The following is a 21,461-nucleotide window of genomic DNA, read 5'->3' on the forward strand; positions in this document are numbered from 1 at the left end:
GTAAAGCCTACAGAGAGAGGCGCGAAAAGGTATAGAAAACACACACAGTTGCCAAAGCTACAAAAGAGCTAAATGAGATAATCAGAAAATAACTAGGTAAGATATTGAGAGAGTGGTGTGGAGCCTTCCTCGAACCACTCCGCAGAACAACTCGGCAGAACCGTCTTAGTTTTGGGACAAGACTGCCACTGACATGACTGCCGCCTACAGCTGCCACTGAGAAAACAGGGGACACTAATTGATAATTGCCTTACTGAGGTGAAGAGCACACCTCCCGGTACTAATTACTGATTGCCTAGGAGAGGAGAAACCACTCCACCTCCAATACAGCCACTGATTACCAAAACAACAACAATCACAAATTGCCCTTCCACTTAATCCTGATTGATGTGTCAACAATATCTGCAAGTTATGAGCAGTTCACACAGCAAGTAGGCTACTGGAAAGACACAGCACTTAAAATAGATGGCCCTAGCTAGCAAATAGACAAAGACAACAGCAGATAAGCAAAATGTTTGTCCAAATCATTCCTGGAGGTATTAGGAGTCCTCTAGCTATAAAATGACTACCACTATAGTCTTCTAAGGTAACTTCTAAGGTAACACATGCTTTGTAAGTTCAGTAATGAGCATCTTCAGTATCTGAACACAAAATGTCCACCATTCTGGCTTCACATCTTGAATGAACAGATGTGGCTGCCCTAAAACATTGAATGGTTTTAACTTCAGGTGTTGCATGGTTTGTGCTTTCTATTAGATGGCTTCACATCTTAAGGTTTGTTCACCCATGAGTCTTTACAACTTAACGAATAGATACATTGTGTGTGCACACAAATATCTGTTCTAAAAAGTGGGTTTTAACTTGGTGTTTTGTGACATTAGGTGTTAAATTACATGTTCGAATAAACACCTTATCACACTTTAATATCATTTATGGTCAGGTGATAATAACGAGTTTCAATAAAGAAATGTCCAAAATACCCACAACTTTCGCTTGTTTGAAGAGAGCATGTTGAAAAACCCACAACTTTTTTTGTTTGTTCAAGAGAACATGATTGAAATCTGTATTGAAACAGTTTTGAATTTGCAGCAGTGACCACTTAAAGAAAAGATGTTCCCTGTTCTGCCAACAAATCTGTTAGAAACGAGCTGTTTGAAAAGGAACATGTAAACAGGGATGCTCAGCAACTTAAATAATGGCTGAGCATGCACTTCAGTGAAGTGGCTGAAAAAGCTCTTCTCCAGCCAATGATATCCAGTGAAAAAGGGTAGAATAGATCGCTAAAAGACTTCAGGATTAAAAGTGAAGGCAAACCCTACACTGCAAAAATAGTATATATTGATTCAACGTACAACTATAAGGCAACCAACTGCAATAGAATTGTGAGTTCTCAACAAAATATCACAAAAAAATGTAAACATTGCAGCTGGTTGCCTTACAATTGTACGTTGAATTTCTGCCAGTAAGTTTATATATCCATAACACAGTGCAGGTGTGACGCGTTTTCTAGAATAGGCATGTTCGTTTACAATATGTGTGTGCGCATGTTTGTAATGTTGTGCATATGAGTATTAGTGATGAATTGTTTTGTAAACTTACATGCAAATCTTCCATTGACTCAAATATCTCAGGTCAGGATTCAGTGCATTGGAGGTGTGTAATAGGATGAAATTGAGGTGGTTCGGTGAAATACTATGATGAGTAACCTTGCTTGAGACCTAAAGACTTGCGTTAGCTCCTTGAGCTATTGCCTTAGCTTTAGCTCGACGGGCTAACAATCTTGTGGCCCACAGATGACTGAGGTCAAACACAGTTGTTCACCCTTGCGTTTCTCTACCTGTACTTCAGAGGGCTCCTGGAGTTCATCGATGGGTGGGCTGATCATGATGCCCGGTCTGGAGGAGGGTCTGGAGAGGGACCCGGAAGGGCTCACGTCCCCCCTAAGGCGCCTCCTCCTCCCTGGGCTCTCTTTGGGGGATGGGGGCCTCTTGGGTTCATCCTCCTCTGAGGACAGACCCTTGTCACTGATGTTGCCTGTCAGCTGGTCTAGCTTCTGCCTCAGCTGCAGCTCCTCCAGGTCCACCTCCTCCCACTGGAGCAGGGGAGAAGTACAGGATTGGCCCTAGGAAAACACAGAACGGGGAGAAATGACAGTCATCACTTAGAAATATGGTTATTTTGTTTGTTTAATTTCATTACACAATGGCATAATGTTTATTATGTTATGAAGAAAAAAAAGCATTTATGACCCTCTTTATTATTGGATCTGAGGACCTATCTCCGTCTGTTAGTACGTTCGTCACACGTGATATCTCAGACAGCACTGACCAATTTTGACGGCACTTGGGTAAAGGATGCGTCTGGCCATAGAGATCCGGCATTTACAAAATTACACTGATTGGCCAGATGGTGGCGCTATAACAAGCGATTGAAAATGCTAACTTTGAAAGGTCATGCCTCTCACCCGTTTGACCTAAAGTCGTGAAATTCGGTACGTAGGTCCCTCTCCTGCCAGAACAGCTTCAATGCGCCTTTGAATTAAATTTATTTGGGGATAGATTTTGGGATAGATTCTTGGCATAGATTGTACAAGTGGACCTAAACCATGCCAGGAAAATGCACCCCACACCATAACATATACTTTGTATCCCTCATTTACTCAAGTGTTTTTATTTTATTTTGGCAGTTACTGGTATGCCTACAGTCGGAAAGGCAACAGTTTGGGCAGCATCCGTGCCAAATATACAGCTTGTTGCGTTGTGGCCATAGAAGGCTTTTGGAACCTCTTACACCCGCAATGTGACTGTTAAACTCATGGGTACACTAGCAATGGCTGCCAGTCCTGACTTGAATGCGAACTGTCATCTATGGATTATATTTCCATGTTTTTTGCCTTTAGCTTTTTTTTTCTCTCAAAACAAAGTCCTTGGGCGCTGCATCATTCGTGGGGCACGACATGGTTTTACTGTTGCCTTGTTTGAAGATGTATTACTTGCTAAACCAGTCAAAAACGCATCTATATATTTCTGTTTAGAGTTGAGCATGGCAAATAATTCAATAATAGAAATTGAAGCAGAGACACAAAATTAATTAAATGTAATCCAGTCTGACAGAGCAATGGACTACACAAACTTACTGTATGAACCCCCTTTATTAATACAATAAAATCCTGCTTTTAAAGCTGAAGACACTATTACCATAACAACAGTACAAACTAAAAGTCTTAAATAAATCCTAGCAAATATTTTTGCCTTTTCTTCAGTCAAGGAAAATTCAATTTATCAGAGGGTTGCTGAACAGATAAAGACAACTACTGTAATAACTACATAAACATAGGCCTACTGCAGATTTATAATTTTACAAACAATTCTTGACAGATGTTTATAGGGATGAATAATATTCTGTAGTTGTGTAACCAGAAGCCAACATTTTTCAAATGTCCAAATGCTTTCTTGACTTTGTATGGGAGTTGCTTTACAGATGCTTTGCAGATCCTGCTTTCACAAAAATGTTTACTGAAAGATAATTAATGTAATAGCGCAATAGCCACAAAAAGGCAAAGCATGATTCGTTAATGTCGAGCTGATTAGTTTTGGAAGCAGAAAAGAATGAGCAATCAAGCTCGAAGCCTGCCTTGTTTATAGTGAAGTGTTTTAAATTTAACGTAATACACATTTTCAAAGGTCTGCTGGTTTTCCCCTGGCACCTGACGGCTTGGACATGAGGTCTCGGAAGTGTCGATGCAAAAATGATCTCAGACTTGCGTGACAAATCATTAATCATGAGATTTTAGTGTGTATGGCTTCTCTTCTCTCATTAACAAAGGGTTAGAGTGAAAACCTGCTTTCAGGTATAACATTTATGAGACAAAAGAGCTTTTGAGCATACAAATAATAGTGAAAAACATAGAGCTTTACAACAGACGGGTGTAGAGAGCACTGTCCCAAACATTCTGTTCTTTGTACAGTCTCTAGGGGTAAAGCCCTTTACCTGGTCATAGGGGGATGTCACTTTCTGCTCCAGACGGTTCAGTAGTTTCTCAATGACCGACATGCGTCTGTTCAGCTCAGTTATCTACAGCAGAGAGAGACACACACAGAGACAAGGAAAGGGAGGAAAGGAGAGACAAAACACCCATTTTTTTATTTATTTATTTTACTAGGAAAGTCAGTTAAGAACAAATTCTTATTTTCAATGACGGCCTAGGAACAGTAGGTTAACTGCCTTGTTCAAGGGCAGAACGACAGATTTGTACCTTGTCAGCTCGGGGATTCAAACTTGCAACCTTTGGGTTACTAGTCCAACGCTCTAACCACTAGGCTACGCTGCCGCACATTGTCACTTGTATGGTATGTGTTGAAGAGTAAAAATCTTCACTGTGTATAAAATGAAAGCAAACTTCAGCCATGAGTTTTGGGTCATTCCAAACATGCTGAGCTTGAGCTTAATGCACCAATCCAGTTGTGAACAAGGGAACAGAGACTATTGTCTCAAATACCAGTAATCTTGAATCTATGATACTAGAACATACAGCACCCCTTGACTTATTCCACATTTTGTTGTGTTACAGCCTGAATTAAAAATTGATTACATTTAGATTTTGTGTCACTGGCCTACACACAATACCCCATAATGTCAAAGTAGAATTATGTTCTTTGAAATTTGTACAAATTAATAGAAATTGAAAAGCTGACATGTCTTGAGTCAATGAGTATTCAACCCCTTTTGTACGGCAAGCCTAAATAAGTTCAGGAATAAAAATGTGCTTTACAAATCACATAAGTTGCATTGAAGCACTCTGTGGGCAATAATAATGTTAAAAAATAATGTGTAATGACTACCTACCTCATCTCTGTACGCAATGCATACAATTATATGTTAGGTCCCTCAGTCAAGCAGTGAATTTCATACACAGATTCAACCACAAAGACCAGGGAGGTTTTCCAATGGCTCGCAAAGAAGGGCAGCTATTGAGAGAATGCCAAGAGTGTGCAAAGCTGTCTTAAAAGCAAAGAGTGGCTACTTTGAATAATCGGAAATATATTTGGATTTTAACAGTTTGTGTTATTTCATAGTTTTGATGTCTTCACTATTATTATACAATGTAGAAAATAGTAAATAACTTTGACTGGTACTGTGTGTGTATATATACTGCTCAAAAAAATAAAGGGAACACTTAAACAACACATCCTAGATCTGAATGAAATAAATAATCTTATTAAATACTTTTATGTGCTGACAACAAAATCACACAAAAATAATCAATGGAAATCCAATTTATCAACCCATGGAGGTCTGGATTTGGAGTCACACTCAAAATTAAATTGGAAAACCACACTACAGGCTGATCCAACTTTGATGTAATGTCCTTAAAACAAGTCAAAATGAGGCTCAGTAGTGCCTGGGCATGCTCCTGATGAGGTGGCGGATGGTCTCCTGAGGGATCTCCTCCCAGACCTGGACTAAAGCATCCGCCAACTCCTTGACAGTCTGTGGTGCAACGTGGCGTTGGTGGATGGAGCGAGACATGATGTCCCAGATGTGCTCAATTGGATTCAGGTCTGGGGAACGGGCGGGCCAGTCCATAGCATCAATGCCTTCCTCTTGCAGGAACTGCTGACACACTCCAGCCACATGAGGTCTAGCATTGTCTTGCATTAGGAGGAACCCAGGGCCAACCGCACCAGCATATGGTCTCACAAGGGGTCTGAGGATCTCATCTCGGTACCTAATGGCAGTCAGGCTACCTCTGGCGAGCACATGGAGGGCTGTGCGGCCCCCAAAGAAATGCCACCCCACACCATGACTGACCCACCGCCAAACCGGTCATGCTGGAGGATGTTGCAGGCAGCAGAACGTTCTCCACGGCGTCTCCAGACTCTGTCACGTGCTCAGTGTGAACCTGCTTTCATCTGTGAAGAGCACAGGGCGCCAGTGGCGAATTTGCCAATCTTGGTGTTCTCTGGCAAATGCCAAACGTCCTGCACGGTGTTGGGCTGTAAGCACAACCCCCACCTGTGGACGTCGGGCCCTCATACCACCCTCATGGAGTCTGTTTCTGACCGTTTGAGCAGACACATGGACATTTGTGGCCTGCTGGAGGTCATTTTGCAGGGCTCTGGCAGTGCTTCTCCTGCTCCTCCTTGCACAAAGGCGGAGGTAGCGGTCCTGTTGCTGGGTTGTTGCCCTCCTACGGCCTCCTCCACGTCTCCTGATGTACTGGCCTGTCTCCTGGTAACGCCTCCATGCTCTGGACACTACGCTGACAGACACAGCAAACCTTCTTGCCACAGCTCGCATTGATGTGCCATCCTGGATAAGCTGCACTACCTGAGCCACTTGTGTAGGTTGTAGACTCCGTCTCATGCTACCACTAGAGTGAAAGCACCGCCAGCATTCAAAAGTGACCAAAACATGAAGCATAGGAATTCTATTCCATTTGCACAACAGCATGTGAAATGTATTGTCAATCAGTGTTGCTTCCTAAGTGGACAGTTTGATTTCACAGAAGTGTGATTGACTTGGAGTTACATTGTGTTGTTTAAGTGTTCCCTTTATTTTTTTGAGCAGTGTGATATATATATATATATATATATATATATATATATATATATATACATAAAGCATGCATTGAATATCCCTTTGAGCATGGTGAAGTTATTAATTACACTTAACTTTCGGAACTTTCGAGACGTGTAGTCCACTTGTGTAGCTAGCAGGACTGACTTTGTGTTAGCTAGTCAACGTTTAATCACTTCTGCATTATGAAAGGTACTAGACACGGACACGAATGATCCATTGGTAGTTTGTTGTAACCAAGTATTGGTGCTAACATTGTGTATTTGTGCTAACCGTGTGTTATTGGATGCTAGCATGCTAGTTAGCTACGGCGTCATAGGACACGGTGCACTGGGTGGGTTTCACGGAAGAATACTGTACCAAGTTATCTAGCTGAATAAACTAAGTTTGAGCCTATTCCTGGAAACATTGAACCACTGTAGTTTACATCAATTATATTGCTAAAGTGGAAGTTGGAAAAGTTATATGAGTGTTTCAGTGAATGGTTAGTGAGGGAGGCCCTGCGCTCTCGCTTCCCCAGTTGTTTAGTTAATTTTCATTCCAATCTCCTTTGCATTAGCGTAGCCTCTCCTGTAGCCTGTCAACTATGTGTCTGTCTATCCCTGTTCTCTCCTCTCTGCACAGGCCACACAAACGCCTCACACCGCGTGGCCGCTGCCACTATAACGTGGTGGTCCCAGCGCGCACGACCCACGTGGAGTTCCAGGTCTCCGGCAGCCTCTGGAACTGATGAACTGCGGCCAACAAGGCAGAGTTCATCTCAGCCTATGCTACCCTCCAGTCCCTCGACTTCTTGGCGCTGACGGAAACATGGATTACCACAGAAAACACTGCTACTCCTACTGCTCTCTCCTCGTCTGACCACGTGTTCTCGCATACCCTGAGAGCATCTGGTCAGCGGGGTGGTGGCACTGGAATCCTCATCTCTCCCAAGTGGACATTCTCTCTTTCTCCCCTGACCCATCTGTCTATCTCCTCATTTGAATTCCATGCTGTCACAGTCACTAGCCCATTCAAGCATAACATCCTTATCATTTATCGCCCTCCAGGTTCCCTTGGAGAGTTCAATAATGAGCTTGAGGCCTTGATAAGTTCCTTTCCTGAGGATGGCTCACCCCTCACAGTTCTGTGTGACTTTAACCTCCCTACGTCTACCTTTGACTCATTTCTCTCTGCCTCCTTCTTTCCACTCCTCTCCTCTTTTGACCTCACCCTCTCACCGTCCTCCCCTACTCACAAGGCAGGCAATACGCTTGACCTCATCTTTACTAGATGCTGTTCTTCTACTAATCTCACTGCAACTCCCCTCCAAGTCTCCGACCACTACCTTGTATCCTTTTCCCTGTCGCTCTCCTCCAACACTACTCACTCTGCCCCTACTCAGATGGTATTGCGCTGTCGCAACCTTCGCTCTCTCTCTCCTGCTACTCTCTCCTCTTCCATCCTATCATCTCTTCCCTCTGCTCAATCCATCTCCAACCAATCTCCTGATTCTGTTTCCTCAACCCTCCTCTCCTCCCTTTCTGCATCCTTTGACTCTCTATGTCCCCTATCCTCCCGGGCCGGCCGGCTCGGTCCTCCCCTCCTGCTCCGTGGCTTGACGACTCATTGCGAGCTCACAGAACAGGGCTCCGGGCAGCCGAGCGGAAATGGAGGAAAACTAGCCTCCCTGCGGACATGAGATCTTTTCACTCCCTTCTCTCTACATTTTCTTCCTCTGTTTCTGCTGCTAAAGCCACTTTCTACCACTCTAAATTCCAAGCATTTGCCTCTAACCCTAGGAAGCTCTTTGCCACCTTCTCCTCCCTCCTGAATCCTCCTCCCCCTCCCCCCTCTCTGCGGATGACTTTGTCAACCATTTTGAAAAGAAGGTTGACGACATTCGATCCTCGTTTGTTAAGTCAAACGACACCGCTGGTCCTGCTCACGTTGCTCTACCCTATGCTTTGACCTCTTTCTCCCCTCTCTCTCCAGATGAAATCTTGCGACTTGTGACGGCCGGCCGCCCAACAACCTGCATGCTTGACCCTATCCCCTCCTCTCTTCTCCAGACCATTTCCGGAGACCTTCTCCCCTACCTCACCTCGCTCATCAACTCATCCTTGACCGCTGGCTACGTCCCTTCCGTCTTCAAGGGAGCGAGAGTTACACCCCTTCCCAAAAAACCTACACTCGATCCCTCTGAAGTCAACAACTACAGACCAGTATCCCTTCTTTCTTTTCTCTCCAAAACTCTTGAGCGTGCCGTCCTTGGCCAGCTCTCTTGCTATCTCTCTCAGAATTACCTTCTTGATCCAAATCAGTCAGGTTTCAAGACTGGTCATTCAACTGAGACTGCTCTTCTCTGTGTCACGGAGGCTCTCCGCACTGCTAAAGCTAACTCTCTCTCCTCTGCTCTCATCCTTCTAGACCTATCTGCTGCCTTTGATACTGTGAACCATCAGATCCTCCTCTCCACCCTCTCCGAGTTGGGCATCTCCGGCGCGGCTCAATCTTGGATTGCGTCCTACCTGACAGGTCGCTCCTACCAGGTGGCATGGCGAGAATCCGTCTCCGCACCATGTGCTCTCACCACTGGTGTCTCCTATGGCTCAGTTCTAGGCCCTCTCCTATTCTCGCTATACACCAAGTCACTTGGCTCTGTCATATCCTCACACGGTCTCTCCTATCATTGCTACGCAGACGACACACAATTAATCTTCTCCTTTCCCCCTTCTGATAACCAGGTGGCGAATCGCATCTCTGCATGTCTGACAGACATATCAGTGTGGATGACAGATCACCACCTCAAGCTGAAACTCAGGCAAGACAGAGCTGCTCTTCCTCCCGGGGAAGGACTGCCCGTTCCATGATCTCGCCATCACGGTTGACAACTCCATTGTGTCCTCCTCCCAGAGTGCTAAGAGCCTTGGCGTGACCCTGGACAACACCCTGTCATTCTCCGCTAACATCAAGGCGGTGACCCGATCCTGTAGGTACATGCTCTACAACATTCGCAGAGTACGACCCTGCCTCACACAGGAAGCGGCACAGGTCCTAATCCAGACACTTGTCATCTCCCGTCTGGATTACTGCAACTCGCTGTTGGCGGGGCTCCCTGCCTGTGCCATTAAACCCCTACAACTCATCCAGAACGCCGCAGCCCGTCAGGTGTTCAACCTTCCCAAGTTCTCTCACGTCACCCCACTCCTCCGCACACTCCACTGGCTTCCAGTTGAAGCTTGCATCTGCTACAAGACCATGGTGCTTGCCTACAGAGCTGTGAGGGGAACGGCACCTTCAGGCTCTGATCAGTCCCTACACCCAGAGAAGGGCACTGCGTTCATCCACCTCTGGCCTGCTCGCCTCCCTACCTCTGCGGAAGCACAGTTCCCGCTCAGCCCAGTCAAAACTGTTCGCTGCTCTGGCACCCCAATGGTGGAACAAGCTCCCTCACGACGCCAGGACAGCGGAGTCAATCACCACCTTCCGGAGACACCTGAAACCCCACCTCTTTAAGGAATACCTGGGATAGGATAAAGTAATCCTTCTATAGTGCTAAGTACAGGCAAAACCCTAGAGAAAAAGCTGGTTCAGTCTGCTTTCCAACAGACACTGGGAGACAAAATAACCTTTCGGCAGGACAATAAGCTAAAACACAAGGTCCAATATACACTGTAGATGCTTACCAAGATGACATTGAATGTTCCTGAGAGGCCTAGTTACAGTTTTGACTTAAAATCAGCTTGAAAATCTATGGCAAGATTTGAAAATGACTGTCTAGCAATGATCAACAACCAATTTGACAGAGCTTGAATAATGTTTTTAAGAATAATGTGCTAATATTATACAATCCAGGTGTGCAAAGCTCTTAAAGACTTACCCAGAAAGACTCACAGCTGTAATCGCTGCCAAAGGTGATTCTAACCTTTATTGACTCAAGGGTGTGAATACTTATGTAAATGTGATATTTCTGTATTTAATTTTCAATAAATTAGCAAACATTTCGAAAACCTGTTTCTCTTTGTCATTATGGGGTATTGTGTGTAGATGGGTGAGAAAAAATGTATAAAAAATTGAATTCAAGCTGTAACACAACAAAATGTGGGATAAATCTAGGGGTATGAATACTTTCTGAAGGCACTGTATCTAAAGCAGTGGGTTCCAACCCAAACCACTAAATTCTGAAAAACACTTTCACAATTATTGAGAGGTTCAAAACTGCATTCCTTTCAATTTGAATGAATGGGTGCTATTTTGACCCTTCAAAGTTACGCTATCTGCATTTTATGTATACTGAACAAAAATATAAACGCAACATGCAACAATTTCAAAGATTTTACTGAGTTACAGTTCATATAAGGAAAATCAGTCAATTGAAATAAATTCATTAAGCTTTAATCTATGGATTTCACATGACTTGACAGGGGTGCAGCCATAGGTGGGCCATGGAGGGCATAGGCCAACCCACTTGGCAGCAAGGCCCACCCAATCAGAATGTGTTTTTTTCCCCCACAAAAGAGCTTTATTACAGACGGAAATACTCCTCACAAAGTTGGAAGCACAGAATCATCTAGAATGTCATTGTATGCTGCAGAGTTAAGATTGCCCTTCACTGGAACTAAGCGGCCTAGCCCGAACCATTAAAAGCAGCCCCAGACCACTATTCCTCCTCCATCAAACTTTACAGTTGGTACCATGCATTCGGGCAGGTGGCATTCTCCTGGCATCCGCCAAACCCAGATTCGCCCGTCGGACTGCCAGATGGTGAAGTATGAGTCATCACTCCAGAGAATGCATTTCCACTGCTCCAGAGTCCATTGCGGCAATCTTTACACCACTCCAGCCGACGCTTGGCATTGCGCATGGTGATGTTAGACTTGTGTGCGCTGCTTGGCCATGGAAGCCCATTTCATGAAGCTCCCGACGAACAGTTCTTGTGCTGAAGTTGCTTCCAGAGGCATTTTGGAACTCGGTAGTGAGTTTTGTAACCAAAGACAGGCGATTTTTACGTGCTACGCGCTTCAGCACTCTGCGGTCCCGTTGTTGCTCCACTTCACAATAACAGCACTTACAGTTGAACGGGGCAGCTCTAGCAGGGCAGAAATTTGACGAACTGACTTGTTGGAAAGGTGGCATCCTATGATGGTGCCACGTTGAAAGTCACTGAGCCATTCTACTGCCAGTAAGGCCATTCTACTGCAAATATTTGTCTATGGAGATTGAATGGTTGTGTGCTTGATTTTATACAGCTGTCAGCAACGGGTGTGGCTGAAATAGGCGAATCTACTAATTTGAAGGGGTGATCACATACTCTTGTGTATATTTAGTGTATCTACAGCACCAGTTTGATTGAATCCAGCTCTTGATTTGAAAACACAAAATGAATGCCTAGTCTAGCAGTACACAATAGACAGATCATATGCCAGATGACCTAACATAGACACTGAGAAAGGCTTGCCATTGGCTGCCGATAAGAGTTTGGAGACTGATGCATAGATTGATGTCATGGATTCTTTTGATCTCTGACAAACACATGTTGCTCTGCTGTCTCCTCTGTGTTTGACTGCGCTGCTCTCTTCTTTTCAACATCTCCCTAACTCCCCTGGTGTTGCCCAGCTGTGAGACTAATTTAGCATGACACAGGATATCTCAATATTTTCGAAGGTGGGAATGAGAGAGAACAGCTGGGATTGAGAAGATAAAGCTCTTTGATATTGCGACAGACTACTGTCTTAATGCCTTTTTGTTTTGTTGTTTTCTTTGGCCTTATCTCCTCTACTCCTCAGTGATAGATGATCTGATCGTTTCGGGAAACATTGATATTTGCTAAAATGTTTATTTAAAAAAGTCATGTTGTGTTATGTCTCCTATCTTCTGATAAATAACTCGATACAAGTAGTAAAATAAGCTATATTTATGTTGTGGAGAGGACATTGATTGATTGATTGATTGATTGATTGATTGATTGATTGATTGATTGATTGGTAAACTGACCAACTATTACGTGTGTTTGTTGGAACGGACCAAGGCGCAGTGTAAATATCGTTCCACATCTTTATTTGAATGTGAAACTTAGTAAGACAAACAATAAACTAATAAACAAAACAACAAACCATGACGAAGAGGTGCAACATGCACTAACTCAAAATAATCTCCCACAAAACAAAGGTGGGAAAAACAACTACTTAAATATGATCCCCAATTAGAGACAACGATGACCAGCTGCCTCTAATTGGGGATCATCCAAAAAAAACACAGAAAAACAGAAACTAGAACCAAACAACATAGAAAAATTAAACTAGAATAAACCCCCCAGTCACGCCCTGACCTACACTACCATAGAAAATAAGAGCACTCAATGGTCAGGACTTGGTCAGGACACCAACTAATTAGTAGAGTATTTTTGCTTGATTGACAGACGTAAACATGACCATGTCAATAATTGTACATGTACAGTGCCTATCATAAGTATTCACCTCCCTTGGATTCTGTCACATTTTGTTGCATTAAAAATGAGAATGAAATGGATTTCATAGATTTTTGTTTTTGGTCATTGATCTACAGAAAATACTCCATAATGTCAAAGTGAAAAGAAAATGTTAAGGTCACTCAGTCGAATAGTGTATTTCAAGCACAGATTCAACAACAAAGACCATGGAGTTTTTCAAATTCCTCGGTAAGAACTGTTACGTTCTCTAAAGACAAACCTAAATGTCATCGCTCAACAGAAAAGATAACTAATAAAGGAGTCACTTTGACACCCACCATGGATGCCCACTAGATTTGCTTTAGAAAAGACAAACTAAAGGAAAAACCCACATGAACGGAGGATAGTGAGTAAGAAAGAACAAACTATGAATATAGACCAACTAAACAGGGTAAACGCCAGATTCAGGCTTTGTTTGGCTACGTAAAGTGAAAGAGCTGTAACTCGCAACTCAGCTAATGTGAGGTGTAGCTCTCCCAACATCTCCTTTCCAAATGAAATCCGCATGTCATGGGCGAACCTATGCCGCCCCACTTATTGTGTAGTGTTTTCACTTTCAACGAAAACAAGGGGGTTGAGCCCTGAGCTGCTTTGGGCTGACCTTCTGGGCAAGGTGTATCTTTTCACTAAATCAAATCAAATTGTATTTGTCACATGCGCAGAATACAAAAGGTGTAGACCTTACAGTGAACTGCTTACTTACAAGCCCTTAACCAACAATGCAGTTTTAAAGAATATACCAAAAAAGAATAACAAACAAACTTATAATTAAAGAGCAGTAGTAAATAACAATAGCGTGGCTATATACAGGGGGTTCTGGTACAGAGTCAATGTGCAGGGGCACCGGTGTCGAAGAATTTGAGGTAATATGTACATGTAGGTAGAGTTATTAAAGTGACTATGCATAGATAATAACAGAGAGTAGCAGCAGAGTAGAAGGGGGGGGGGGGGGCAATGCAAATAGTCTGGGTAGCCATTTGATTAGATGTTCAGCAGTCTTATGGCTTGGGGATGGATAGAAGCTGTTTAGAAGCCTCTTGGACTTAGACTTGGCGCTCCGGTACCACTTGCCGTGCGGTACCAGAGAGAACAGTCTATAACTAGGGTGGCTGGAGTCTTTGACAATTTTTAGGGCCTTCCTCTGACACCGCCTGGTATAGAGGTCCTGAATGGCAGGAAGCTTAGCCCCAATGATGTACTGGGTCGTACGCACTACCCTTCGTAGTGCCTTGCGGTCAGAGGCTGAGCAGTTGCCATAACAGGAAGTGATGCAACCAGTTAGAATGCTCTCGATGGTGCAGCTGTAAAACCTTTTGAGGATCTGAGGACCCATGCCAAATCTTTTCAGTCTCCTGAGGGGGAATAGGTTTTGTCGTGCCCTCTTCACGACTGTCTTGGTGTGCTTGGACCATGTTAGTTTGTTGGTGATGTGGACGCCAAGGAACTTGAAGCTCTCAACCTGCTCCACTACAGCCCTGTTGATGAGAATGGTTGGTGTTCTTGGTCCTCCTTTTCTTGTAGTCCACAATCATCTGCTTTGTCTTGATCACTTTGAGGGAGAGGTTGTTGTCCTTATATCACACGGTCAGGTCTCTGACCTCCTCCCTATAGGCTGTCTCATCATTGTCGGTGATCAGGACTACCACTGTTGTGTCATCGGCAAACTTAATGATGGTGTTGGAGTCGTGCCTGGGTGAACAAGGAATACAGGAGGGGACTGAGCACGCACCCCTGAATGGCCCCCGTGTTGAGGATCAGCGTGGGGGATGTGTTGTTACCTACCCTTACCACCTGGGGGCAGCCCGTCAGGAAGTCCAGGATCCAGTTGTAGAGGGAGATGTTTAGTCCCAGGGTCCTTAGCTTAGTGATGAGCTTTGAGGGCACTATGGTGTTGAATGCTGAGCTGTAGTCAATGAATAGCATTCTCACATAGCTGTTCCTTTTGTCCAGGTGGGAAAGGGCAGTGTGGAGTGCAAAAGAGATTACATCATCTGTGGATCTTTTGAGGCGGTATGCAAATTGGAGTGGGTCTAGAATTTCTGGGATAATGGTGTTGATATGAGCCATGACCAGCCTTTCAAAGCATTTCATGGCTACAGACATGAGTGCTACGGGTCAGTAGTCATTTAGGCAGGTTACCTTAGTGTTCTTGGGCACTCGAATGACCCTGCTGGAAAGGAAGTGAAAGTCACTTGCAACCTTAAGTTACAGCCACCAGAAACAAACAGAGCAGACGAAGTCAACAAGCATCATTCTCTGTCCTTGGATCTGAATCAACTCGACCCCAAAAGAGAAAAAGAAACGAGAATGACTGCTCATGAACTATACATAAACCGGATAAACATTGGAATTTTGAAAGGTGGAAGAGTGACGCCAAAATGGCCACAGTTCCGTTTTTAGCCTGCTAGCTACGTTAGTTGCTAACCTTAGTGTGTTCAATGTTCAAGCTAGCTAACAAGTCTACTTAGCTAGGTAACATCTTCTGTATTCTGACTGTTTTGTATTCAAATGAATCCAACGATAGCATCATGTAGCAACACTGCATAAACCCCACAAGATGCCCAATGCTTTATTTCAACTAGCTAATGTTAGCTAGCTAAAACTAAATATGCAGATTGTTGACATGATAGTGTGTTTCATTTGTAGATAATGCTAACCTAGGTGGTTGCAGCATTTTCAGCCCAGGACCACTCCAAAGAATGAATCTAGCTATAAAATTCAGTACAGTAACATCACACAAACATATATTTCTCAGGGAGATACAGGTGGAGAAGATCTGATTTCGAGGGAACCTGAGGCTGTACAAGTTGTGGTTGTGCAAACCCCAACACAAGAAATTCTCACATCCAACAGAAAGAAAACCCAATACAAAACTTTTTTAAACATTTTACATTTTTCTATTATACTTATTCCCTCGGACGAACCAATCCAAATCAAAACTTACATCTACAATATGGGAAAACGTGCAGCCAAACCAAAATGTGCACCAGGTCTACTTACTGGCTAAACACAGAACACAAAATTCATATTGACTGCCCACACTCGAAAGAACAAGTTGTCCTTACCACGGACACGTCGAACTTCAAGGGGAAACTCCTGCAACATCAGACTCCAGTGAAAGGAGTCAGAGTTTTGTGGAACTAGTCTTTTACATGAATACGAGAGGATTGTGATCAGTATAGACAACTAGCAGAGTAGAAGCCGACACAAACCTCAAAGTATTGAAGAGCCAGCCAGGATCAAAGGGAACACTTCTTTCTCGATGGTGGAGTAGTGTTTTTGATAGGAGGCTAACTTCTTTGAAAAGTACCCCACAGGATGCTCAATATCACTGTCTTGCTGTAGAAACATAGTACCTTCTCCTTAATTACTGGCATGTGTACAAAGAAAATGGAGAACGGCCATCTGGACCAGCAAGCACCGGTGGGGAGACTAAAATGGCCTTTGTCTTCTAAAACACAGCTTGACAGTCTGAGCTCCAACTAAAAGTGACTTTGGGACTGGTCAAATCCATAAGCGGGAAACAGCCTGGGCAAAGTTCTTTCAAAATGCCTGGTAGTAGCCAGCCATCTCCAAGAATCGGCACAGTTCCTGGCGAGAAGTTGGCACAGGAAGGTTATTGATGGCCTCCACTTTTGCCATGACTGGTCAACTTTTCCTTGGCCCACCACTTTTCCTTAGTATTTCACTCTTTGACAGATTAACTGTCAAGTTGGCAGATGCAAATAGTTCAAACAGGCTCCATAATGTCCTGAAGGTGTTCTGGCCAGGTGGCACTAAATTCTACCACATCGTGATACGAAGAACCAGTTTTCTGCCTATCCCTGTCTTTGGGCACTGGGGAAAAAGACTGCTGAAAACATGTAGTTTGAGGTGACTTATCTGAATAGTTTTTTGTGTAGGGATAATAAGTACTGCTTGTGAAGGTAGTTTTATGTGTCAACACAAATTCATCTGTGAGAACTGTGCTCATTAACGTAGGTAGCAACTCTTTCTTGAAGGCAATTCTTGAACTGCTAGAGCAGTATGAGTGTCTTTAATTCTTGACCTCTTGAGAAGCACCCCACCAAAAAGACATGCTTGTTCCTTTGCGACAGTCTTTCGGCAATTTACGGAACTGTTCTCTCTATGGGGTAAGAGCCTGAAAAGCCAGCTTGCCCCAGAATAGGCAACAAAAGTGCGACTTCGGGCCATTCGATCATACAGGACTTTCATTTTCGTTTGCGTCTTTTCCATACTATCACTTGCAAACCAAAGGAGCGGTTCAATCTGTATTGAAAATTGCTTACGTGCTCCAATAGACCTCTGACATAATGTCCAAACAAGCTCATTCGGACTGAAACTGAGACTCCTGAACATCCTCCAGTGCTGCAAATAGCACTATGGCCACCCAAAGTGCTATTTCCTTATGCAACTTTCAAACTGATTTCATCAATCTTATAACACCTACATTGTTTGTCAGTGACAGAAACTGTACAACAAAAGTGTTGTTTGAACTCATATCAAGTAGAGCTCCAGAGTAAGTGATGAATGGCTACAACAATCCTGCAACTACTATAATCCTGGGGAAAAAGATCCCGGACGAGCCCCTAATTTGTTACGTATCCTAAAGACAAACCTGGATGTTGTCGCTCAACAGAAAAATTAACTAACAAATGAGTCACTTTGACAACTAAATAAAAACAAAATGAGTTTCAAATGGTGTCTGAAAGTTGGCAAAGCAATCAGCAAAGTGTCTTAAAAGACACCCACCATGCAATGTTCCTTCATTTTTTGGGGCACTGAGCAGATGTGTTCTGAGCACAAACTTGAACATTGCGAAAATTCTGTGCAACTTCCTGTGCACGTTTACTGTGAACACTGAGGCTGTACCCGTTTTAAGTTACAGTTTTAACAGTGGCAATGTAGGCTACTGTGGCTATTTGATCATAACGTAGGCCACCCAGAGTGGCCTACCATTAAAAGCAATGGAGAAAATGCATCCCATAACATTTTAAACCTGATTCAGGAAACTAGGCATATGTCGCAAGTCACGACTTCACAGGAGAACCGTTTGAACGTAAAAACATTTTTTTTTATCAAAATGCGGTTTTTGGCAGAAATGCCTTCTTAAACATGTGAACAGAAAAACAGAAAAAGAGCGCAACCTTCCAATTAGTCATGATTGGCTGAGATAATGAGTGGGCTGGACATGCCGAGAGAGGAGAGAGGATTGGTCTGCCATATAGAAGGCTTCTGTCTATTTGAGCTCATCAGTCTGTGTTGGTAATCCTGTTGAACGCTGTTTTAAAAAGATGTATTGTGTAGTGGAGCTGCATAAGTGTTGCTCTCCACTTTCTGGAGGATCAAGTTTTGAAATCAGTGGAATTAGAGTATGATAGCTAAAGAGATGGATAAAACACTTGTCTCCGGATTACATCTTCAAACTAAGGGCAACTGTGGTATGGCAATCCTGACAGGGAGACGCGTCCATCATGCATGATAATGTAAACAGGTAAGATTGTCTAGTGTTAGCTGTTAGCTACATAATTACCTCAATTACCTCGACACCGGTGCCCCCCGCACATTGCCACATTGATTCTTATCTCTTACTTTTTTAGTACCAGTGGTAACTACAACTAAGTATCTTGGTTTTCATCCAGACTCTAACCTCAGTGGTGACACACATGTGGAGCAGTCAGTGAGGAAGGCCTCAAAACGCCTGTTCTTGCCAGAAATGGCCTACCCACTGAAGATCTAGTCACAGTCTATACTACACTGGTCAGGCTTTGTCTGGAATACAGTGGAGTGCGGTTAGTTGGATGCAGTAAAAAGCAGCAAGCCCAACTAGACAGGGTGCAGAGGAGGGCCTTGAGGATCATCTCCGATTTTTGAAATCGGACAGTGTGGTTAGATAAAGGAGAGTCTTGTCTTTAAAATGCTGTGAAATAGTCATATGTTTGAAAAATTGAAGTTTTTGTATTTTTGAGGAATTTGTAATTCGCGCCACGCCTATCATTGGATATTGGAGCAGGTGTTCCGCTAGCGGAACGTCTAGATGTAAGAGGTTAAAAGGGTTGAGGGTTTGAATGATGCTCCTGAAGAGTCCATGGTGGTGGAAAAAGCCAGCATTGCAGGCTGCAGGGATTGCCTTTCACCAGCAGGACCCTGACATTTTAAAGGTTAAGATGGTGGACTTTGTGTCCTTTATAGCTATGGTGATTAATGGCACTGCCAAGGTGGAGAGATGGTCCAGGAAAATAGATATCATTGTGGATGTGGCGGAGAGGTTCCTGGGACTGAAAAATGTCTCAACGGAGGAGTTACATGGAATATTGTCACAACCGTACCACCCTCTCAGGCCCTAGAGCTTGAGAAGGGAGATATGGATATTTGAAAGAAGAGTGAGTTTTTGTTTTTGTCAATGTACTATTTTTATTTGGGTGGATTAAGTTAGTTTCCCTATCACGTATGGATTTTCTTTTTACATTGTTTTTGTTTTTCAAACCGTCCAGATGGTGGCGGCTATACATATTTTGGGGTTGTAGTCTGCCATAAAACCCACAGAAGAAGATGTGTAGGTAATCCTTTCTAACGCTGCTTTTTTGAAAGATATCACATAGTAGAAATGCAAAAGTGTTGCTCTCCACTTTCTGGAGGACCGAGTTTTGAAATCAGTGGAATGCCAATTGGAATTAGAGTATGATAGCTAAGGAGATGGAGACAATTCTGGTGTTTGATTGCAAATATGCAGAGGAAGTCAAAAAGAGAACACTGAAGGCTGTTGTATAAAACACCTATCTCCGGATTACATCTTCAAACTAAGGGCAACCCTGGCATCCATCACAGAGAGGGAGAAGTGTCCATCCAGGTATACGGGTAAGATAGTCTATCTAGCTACATTTTCAGATATTATACTTTTTAATTTTGTCAGGTATTCATTTTCATTTCAAGTTAAAGTGTACTGTTAGCTAGCTGGCTATCGTTAGCTGGCTGGCTCGCTAGTTAATATTACGTGTATGATCTGTGTAGTAATATTATTTGTATCTCAGAGCCATTTGCATTGCTAGTTATAGCCTAATATTAGCTAGCTAACATTGAACCTGGTTGGTTAGCTACCTGCAGATTCATGCAGGGTAGTAAAGTTGAGTTGGGAATATGGTTCATTGTTTAGCTAGCTAACTAAATGTCTAAACAAAAGACTCCACTATGCAAGTAACCATTTCAGTACACCTTCTGTATCCTGTGCATGTGACAAATAAACATTGATTTTATTTGATATAGTATGTGTTTACCAGAGACGGTAATGTGAAAAACATGACCTGCACTAAAGTCAAATTAGGATATAACGTTAGGCCAATGAGACAGTGTCCAAGTTCACATGTGAATCCTTAAAGAGATGGGTGAGGCTAAGGCTTTAGAGGGTGTGAACGACGCTGAATGGGTGTCCACAAAGTAGAGCTCTCCAGTAGGTTCACCAAAACATTTTAGCAACCATGAAACTATTCTAATTTTAGCAACCAGGAAATGGCGTAGCAATTTCTCTATAGTACATCTAAGTAAAATGTCTTCTGTTATTTGCGTTTCTTCTGCTCAGTTTTCTTGGGAAGTTGTGTCATTTCGCTCCAGTTCACACAGACAGTGTACCATCACTATAAGAAAACTGTCAAGGATTTGTTCATCATCTGATTCTTTTTCAGTCAGAGAGTCAGCTCGTCTTCCTCCAGAAAGAAGTAAATCACGACATTCTTAACAATCAAGGCTAGCCAGGAAGAATCCTTTGTTTCTCCATGAGAAATAAACCTAGCTCGTCATAATTTATTTTTCATTCATATTTGCAGATCACCTACGAGTTTGTTATTGAGGCACATGAAAGTACACATGTTTAATAAAGCATTTCTGCCCCCCCCCCCCCCCGAATAAACATTGTTATGAAAAAATCTCCTTTGAATTAGGAATGTCGGTTTTACAGCACTTGAGCGATCCAGACACATTTGTTAATAAAACAGATGAATGCAACTGTTTATGTCAAATTGTTTTGTGTTCTACTTGTAGCCCTGGTTGTCCTGAAAACTTAATTGTGAGGCTAAATATAGGGGTTGGACATGCAGATAAATGAAAGTCAAATAAATGAAATGTCGATTTTTGCTGAAGTCTCGGGTCTGATAGGATTAATCCCACTTTGTAACACAATACCGTGTTAAGAAATCCGGGGGGGGTGAATATTTATGATAGGCACTGTAAAGGTCGGAGTCAGTAGTAACATATGAATATGATGCAATATCCTCTTCTCCATATCTCCCTTCTAACAGCTGTGTCTCCTCTCCATCACTCCATGTGTCACACTGATGTTGTTCCCTGTGTTGGTGGGGACCCTGGGTGAATGCTTGCATGAGAATCTCAACGCAACTCAGCTCAAGTGATCACTTCCCGT

General features: G+C 43.2%; 1 protein-coding gene across 2 annotated transcripts in view; it reads right to left on the reverse strand.

The window, feature by feature from the left end:
• mlphb (melanophilin b) overlaps window positions 1–21,461 on the reverse strand; it is a 157,408-nt gene that overhangs the window by 19,856 nt on the left and 116,091 nt on the right. For both annotated transcript variants that reach the window (XM_014163857.2, XM_014163856.2), the window contains exons 9-10: window positions 3,991–4,074; window positions 1,838–2,122 (exon numbers count right to left, since the gene is read on the reverse strand). In XM_014163857.2, coding sequence (XP_014019332.1) covers window positions 1,838–2,122; window positions 3,991–4,074 — 369 coding nt within the window. The remainder of the gene's footprint in view (window positions 1–1,837; window positions 2,123–3,990; window positions 4,075–21,461) is intronic.

The sequence above is a fragment of the Salmo salar genome, chromosome ssa21 (genome assembly GCF_905237065.1).
Source record: "Salmo salar chromosome ssa21, Ssal_v3.1, whole genome shotgun sequence".
Lineage (NCBI taxonomy): Eukaryota > Metazoa > Chordata > Actinopteri > Salmoniformes > Salmonidae > Salmo > Salmo salar.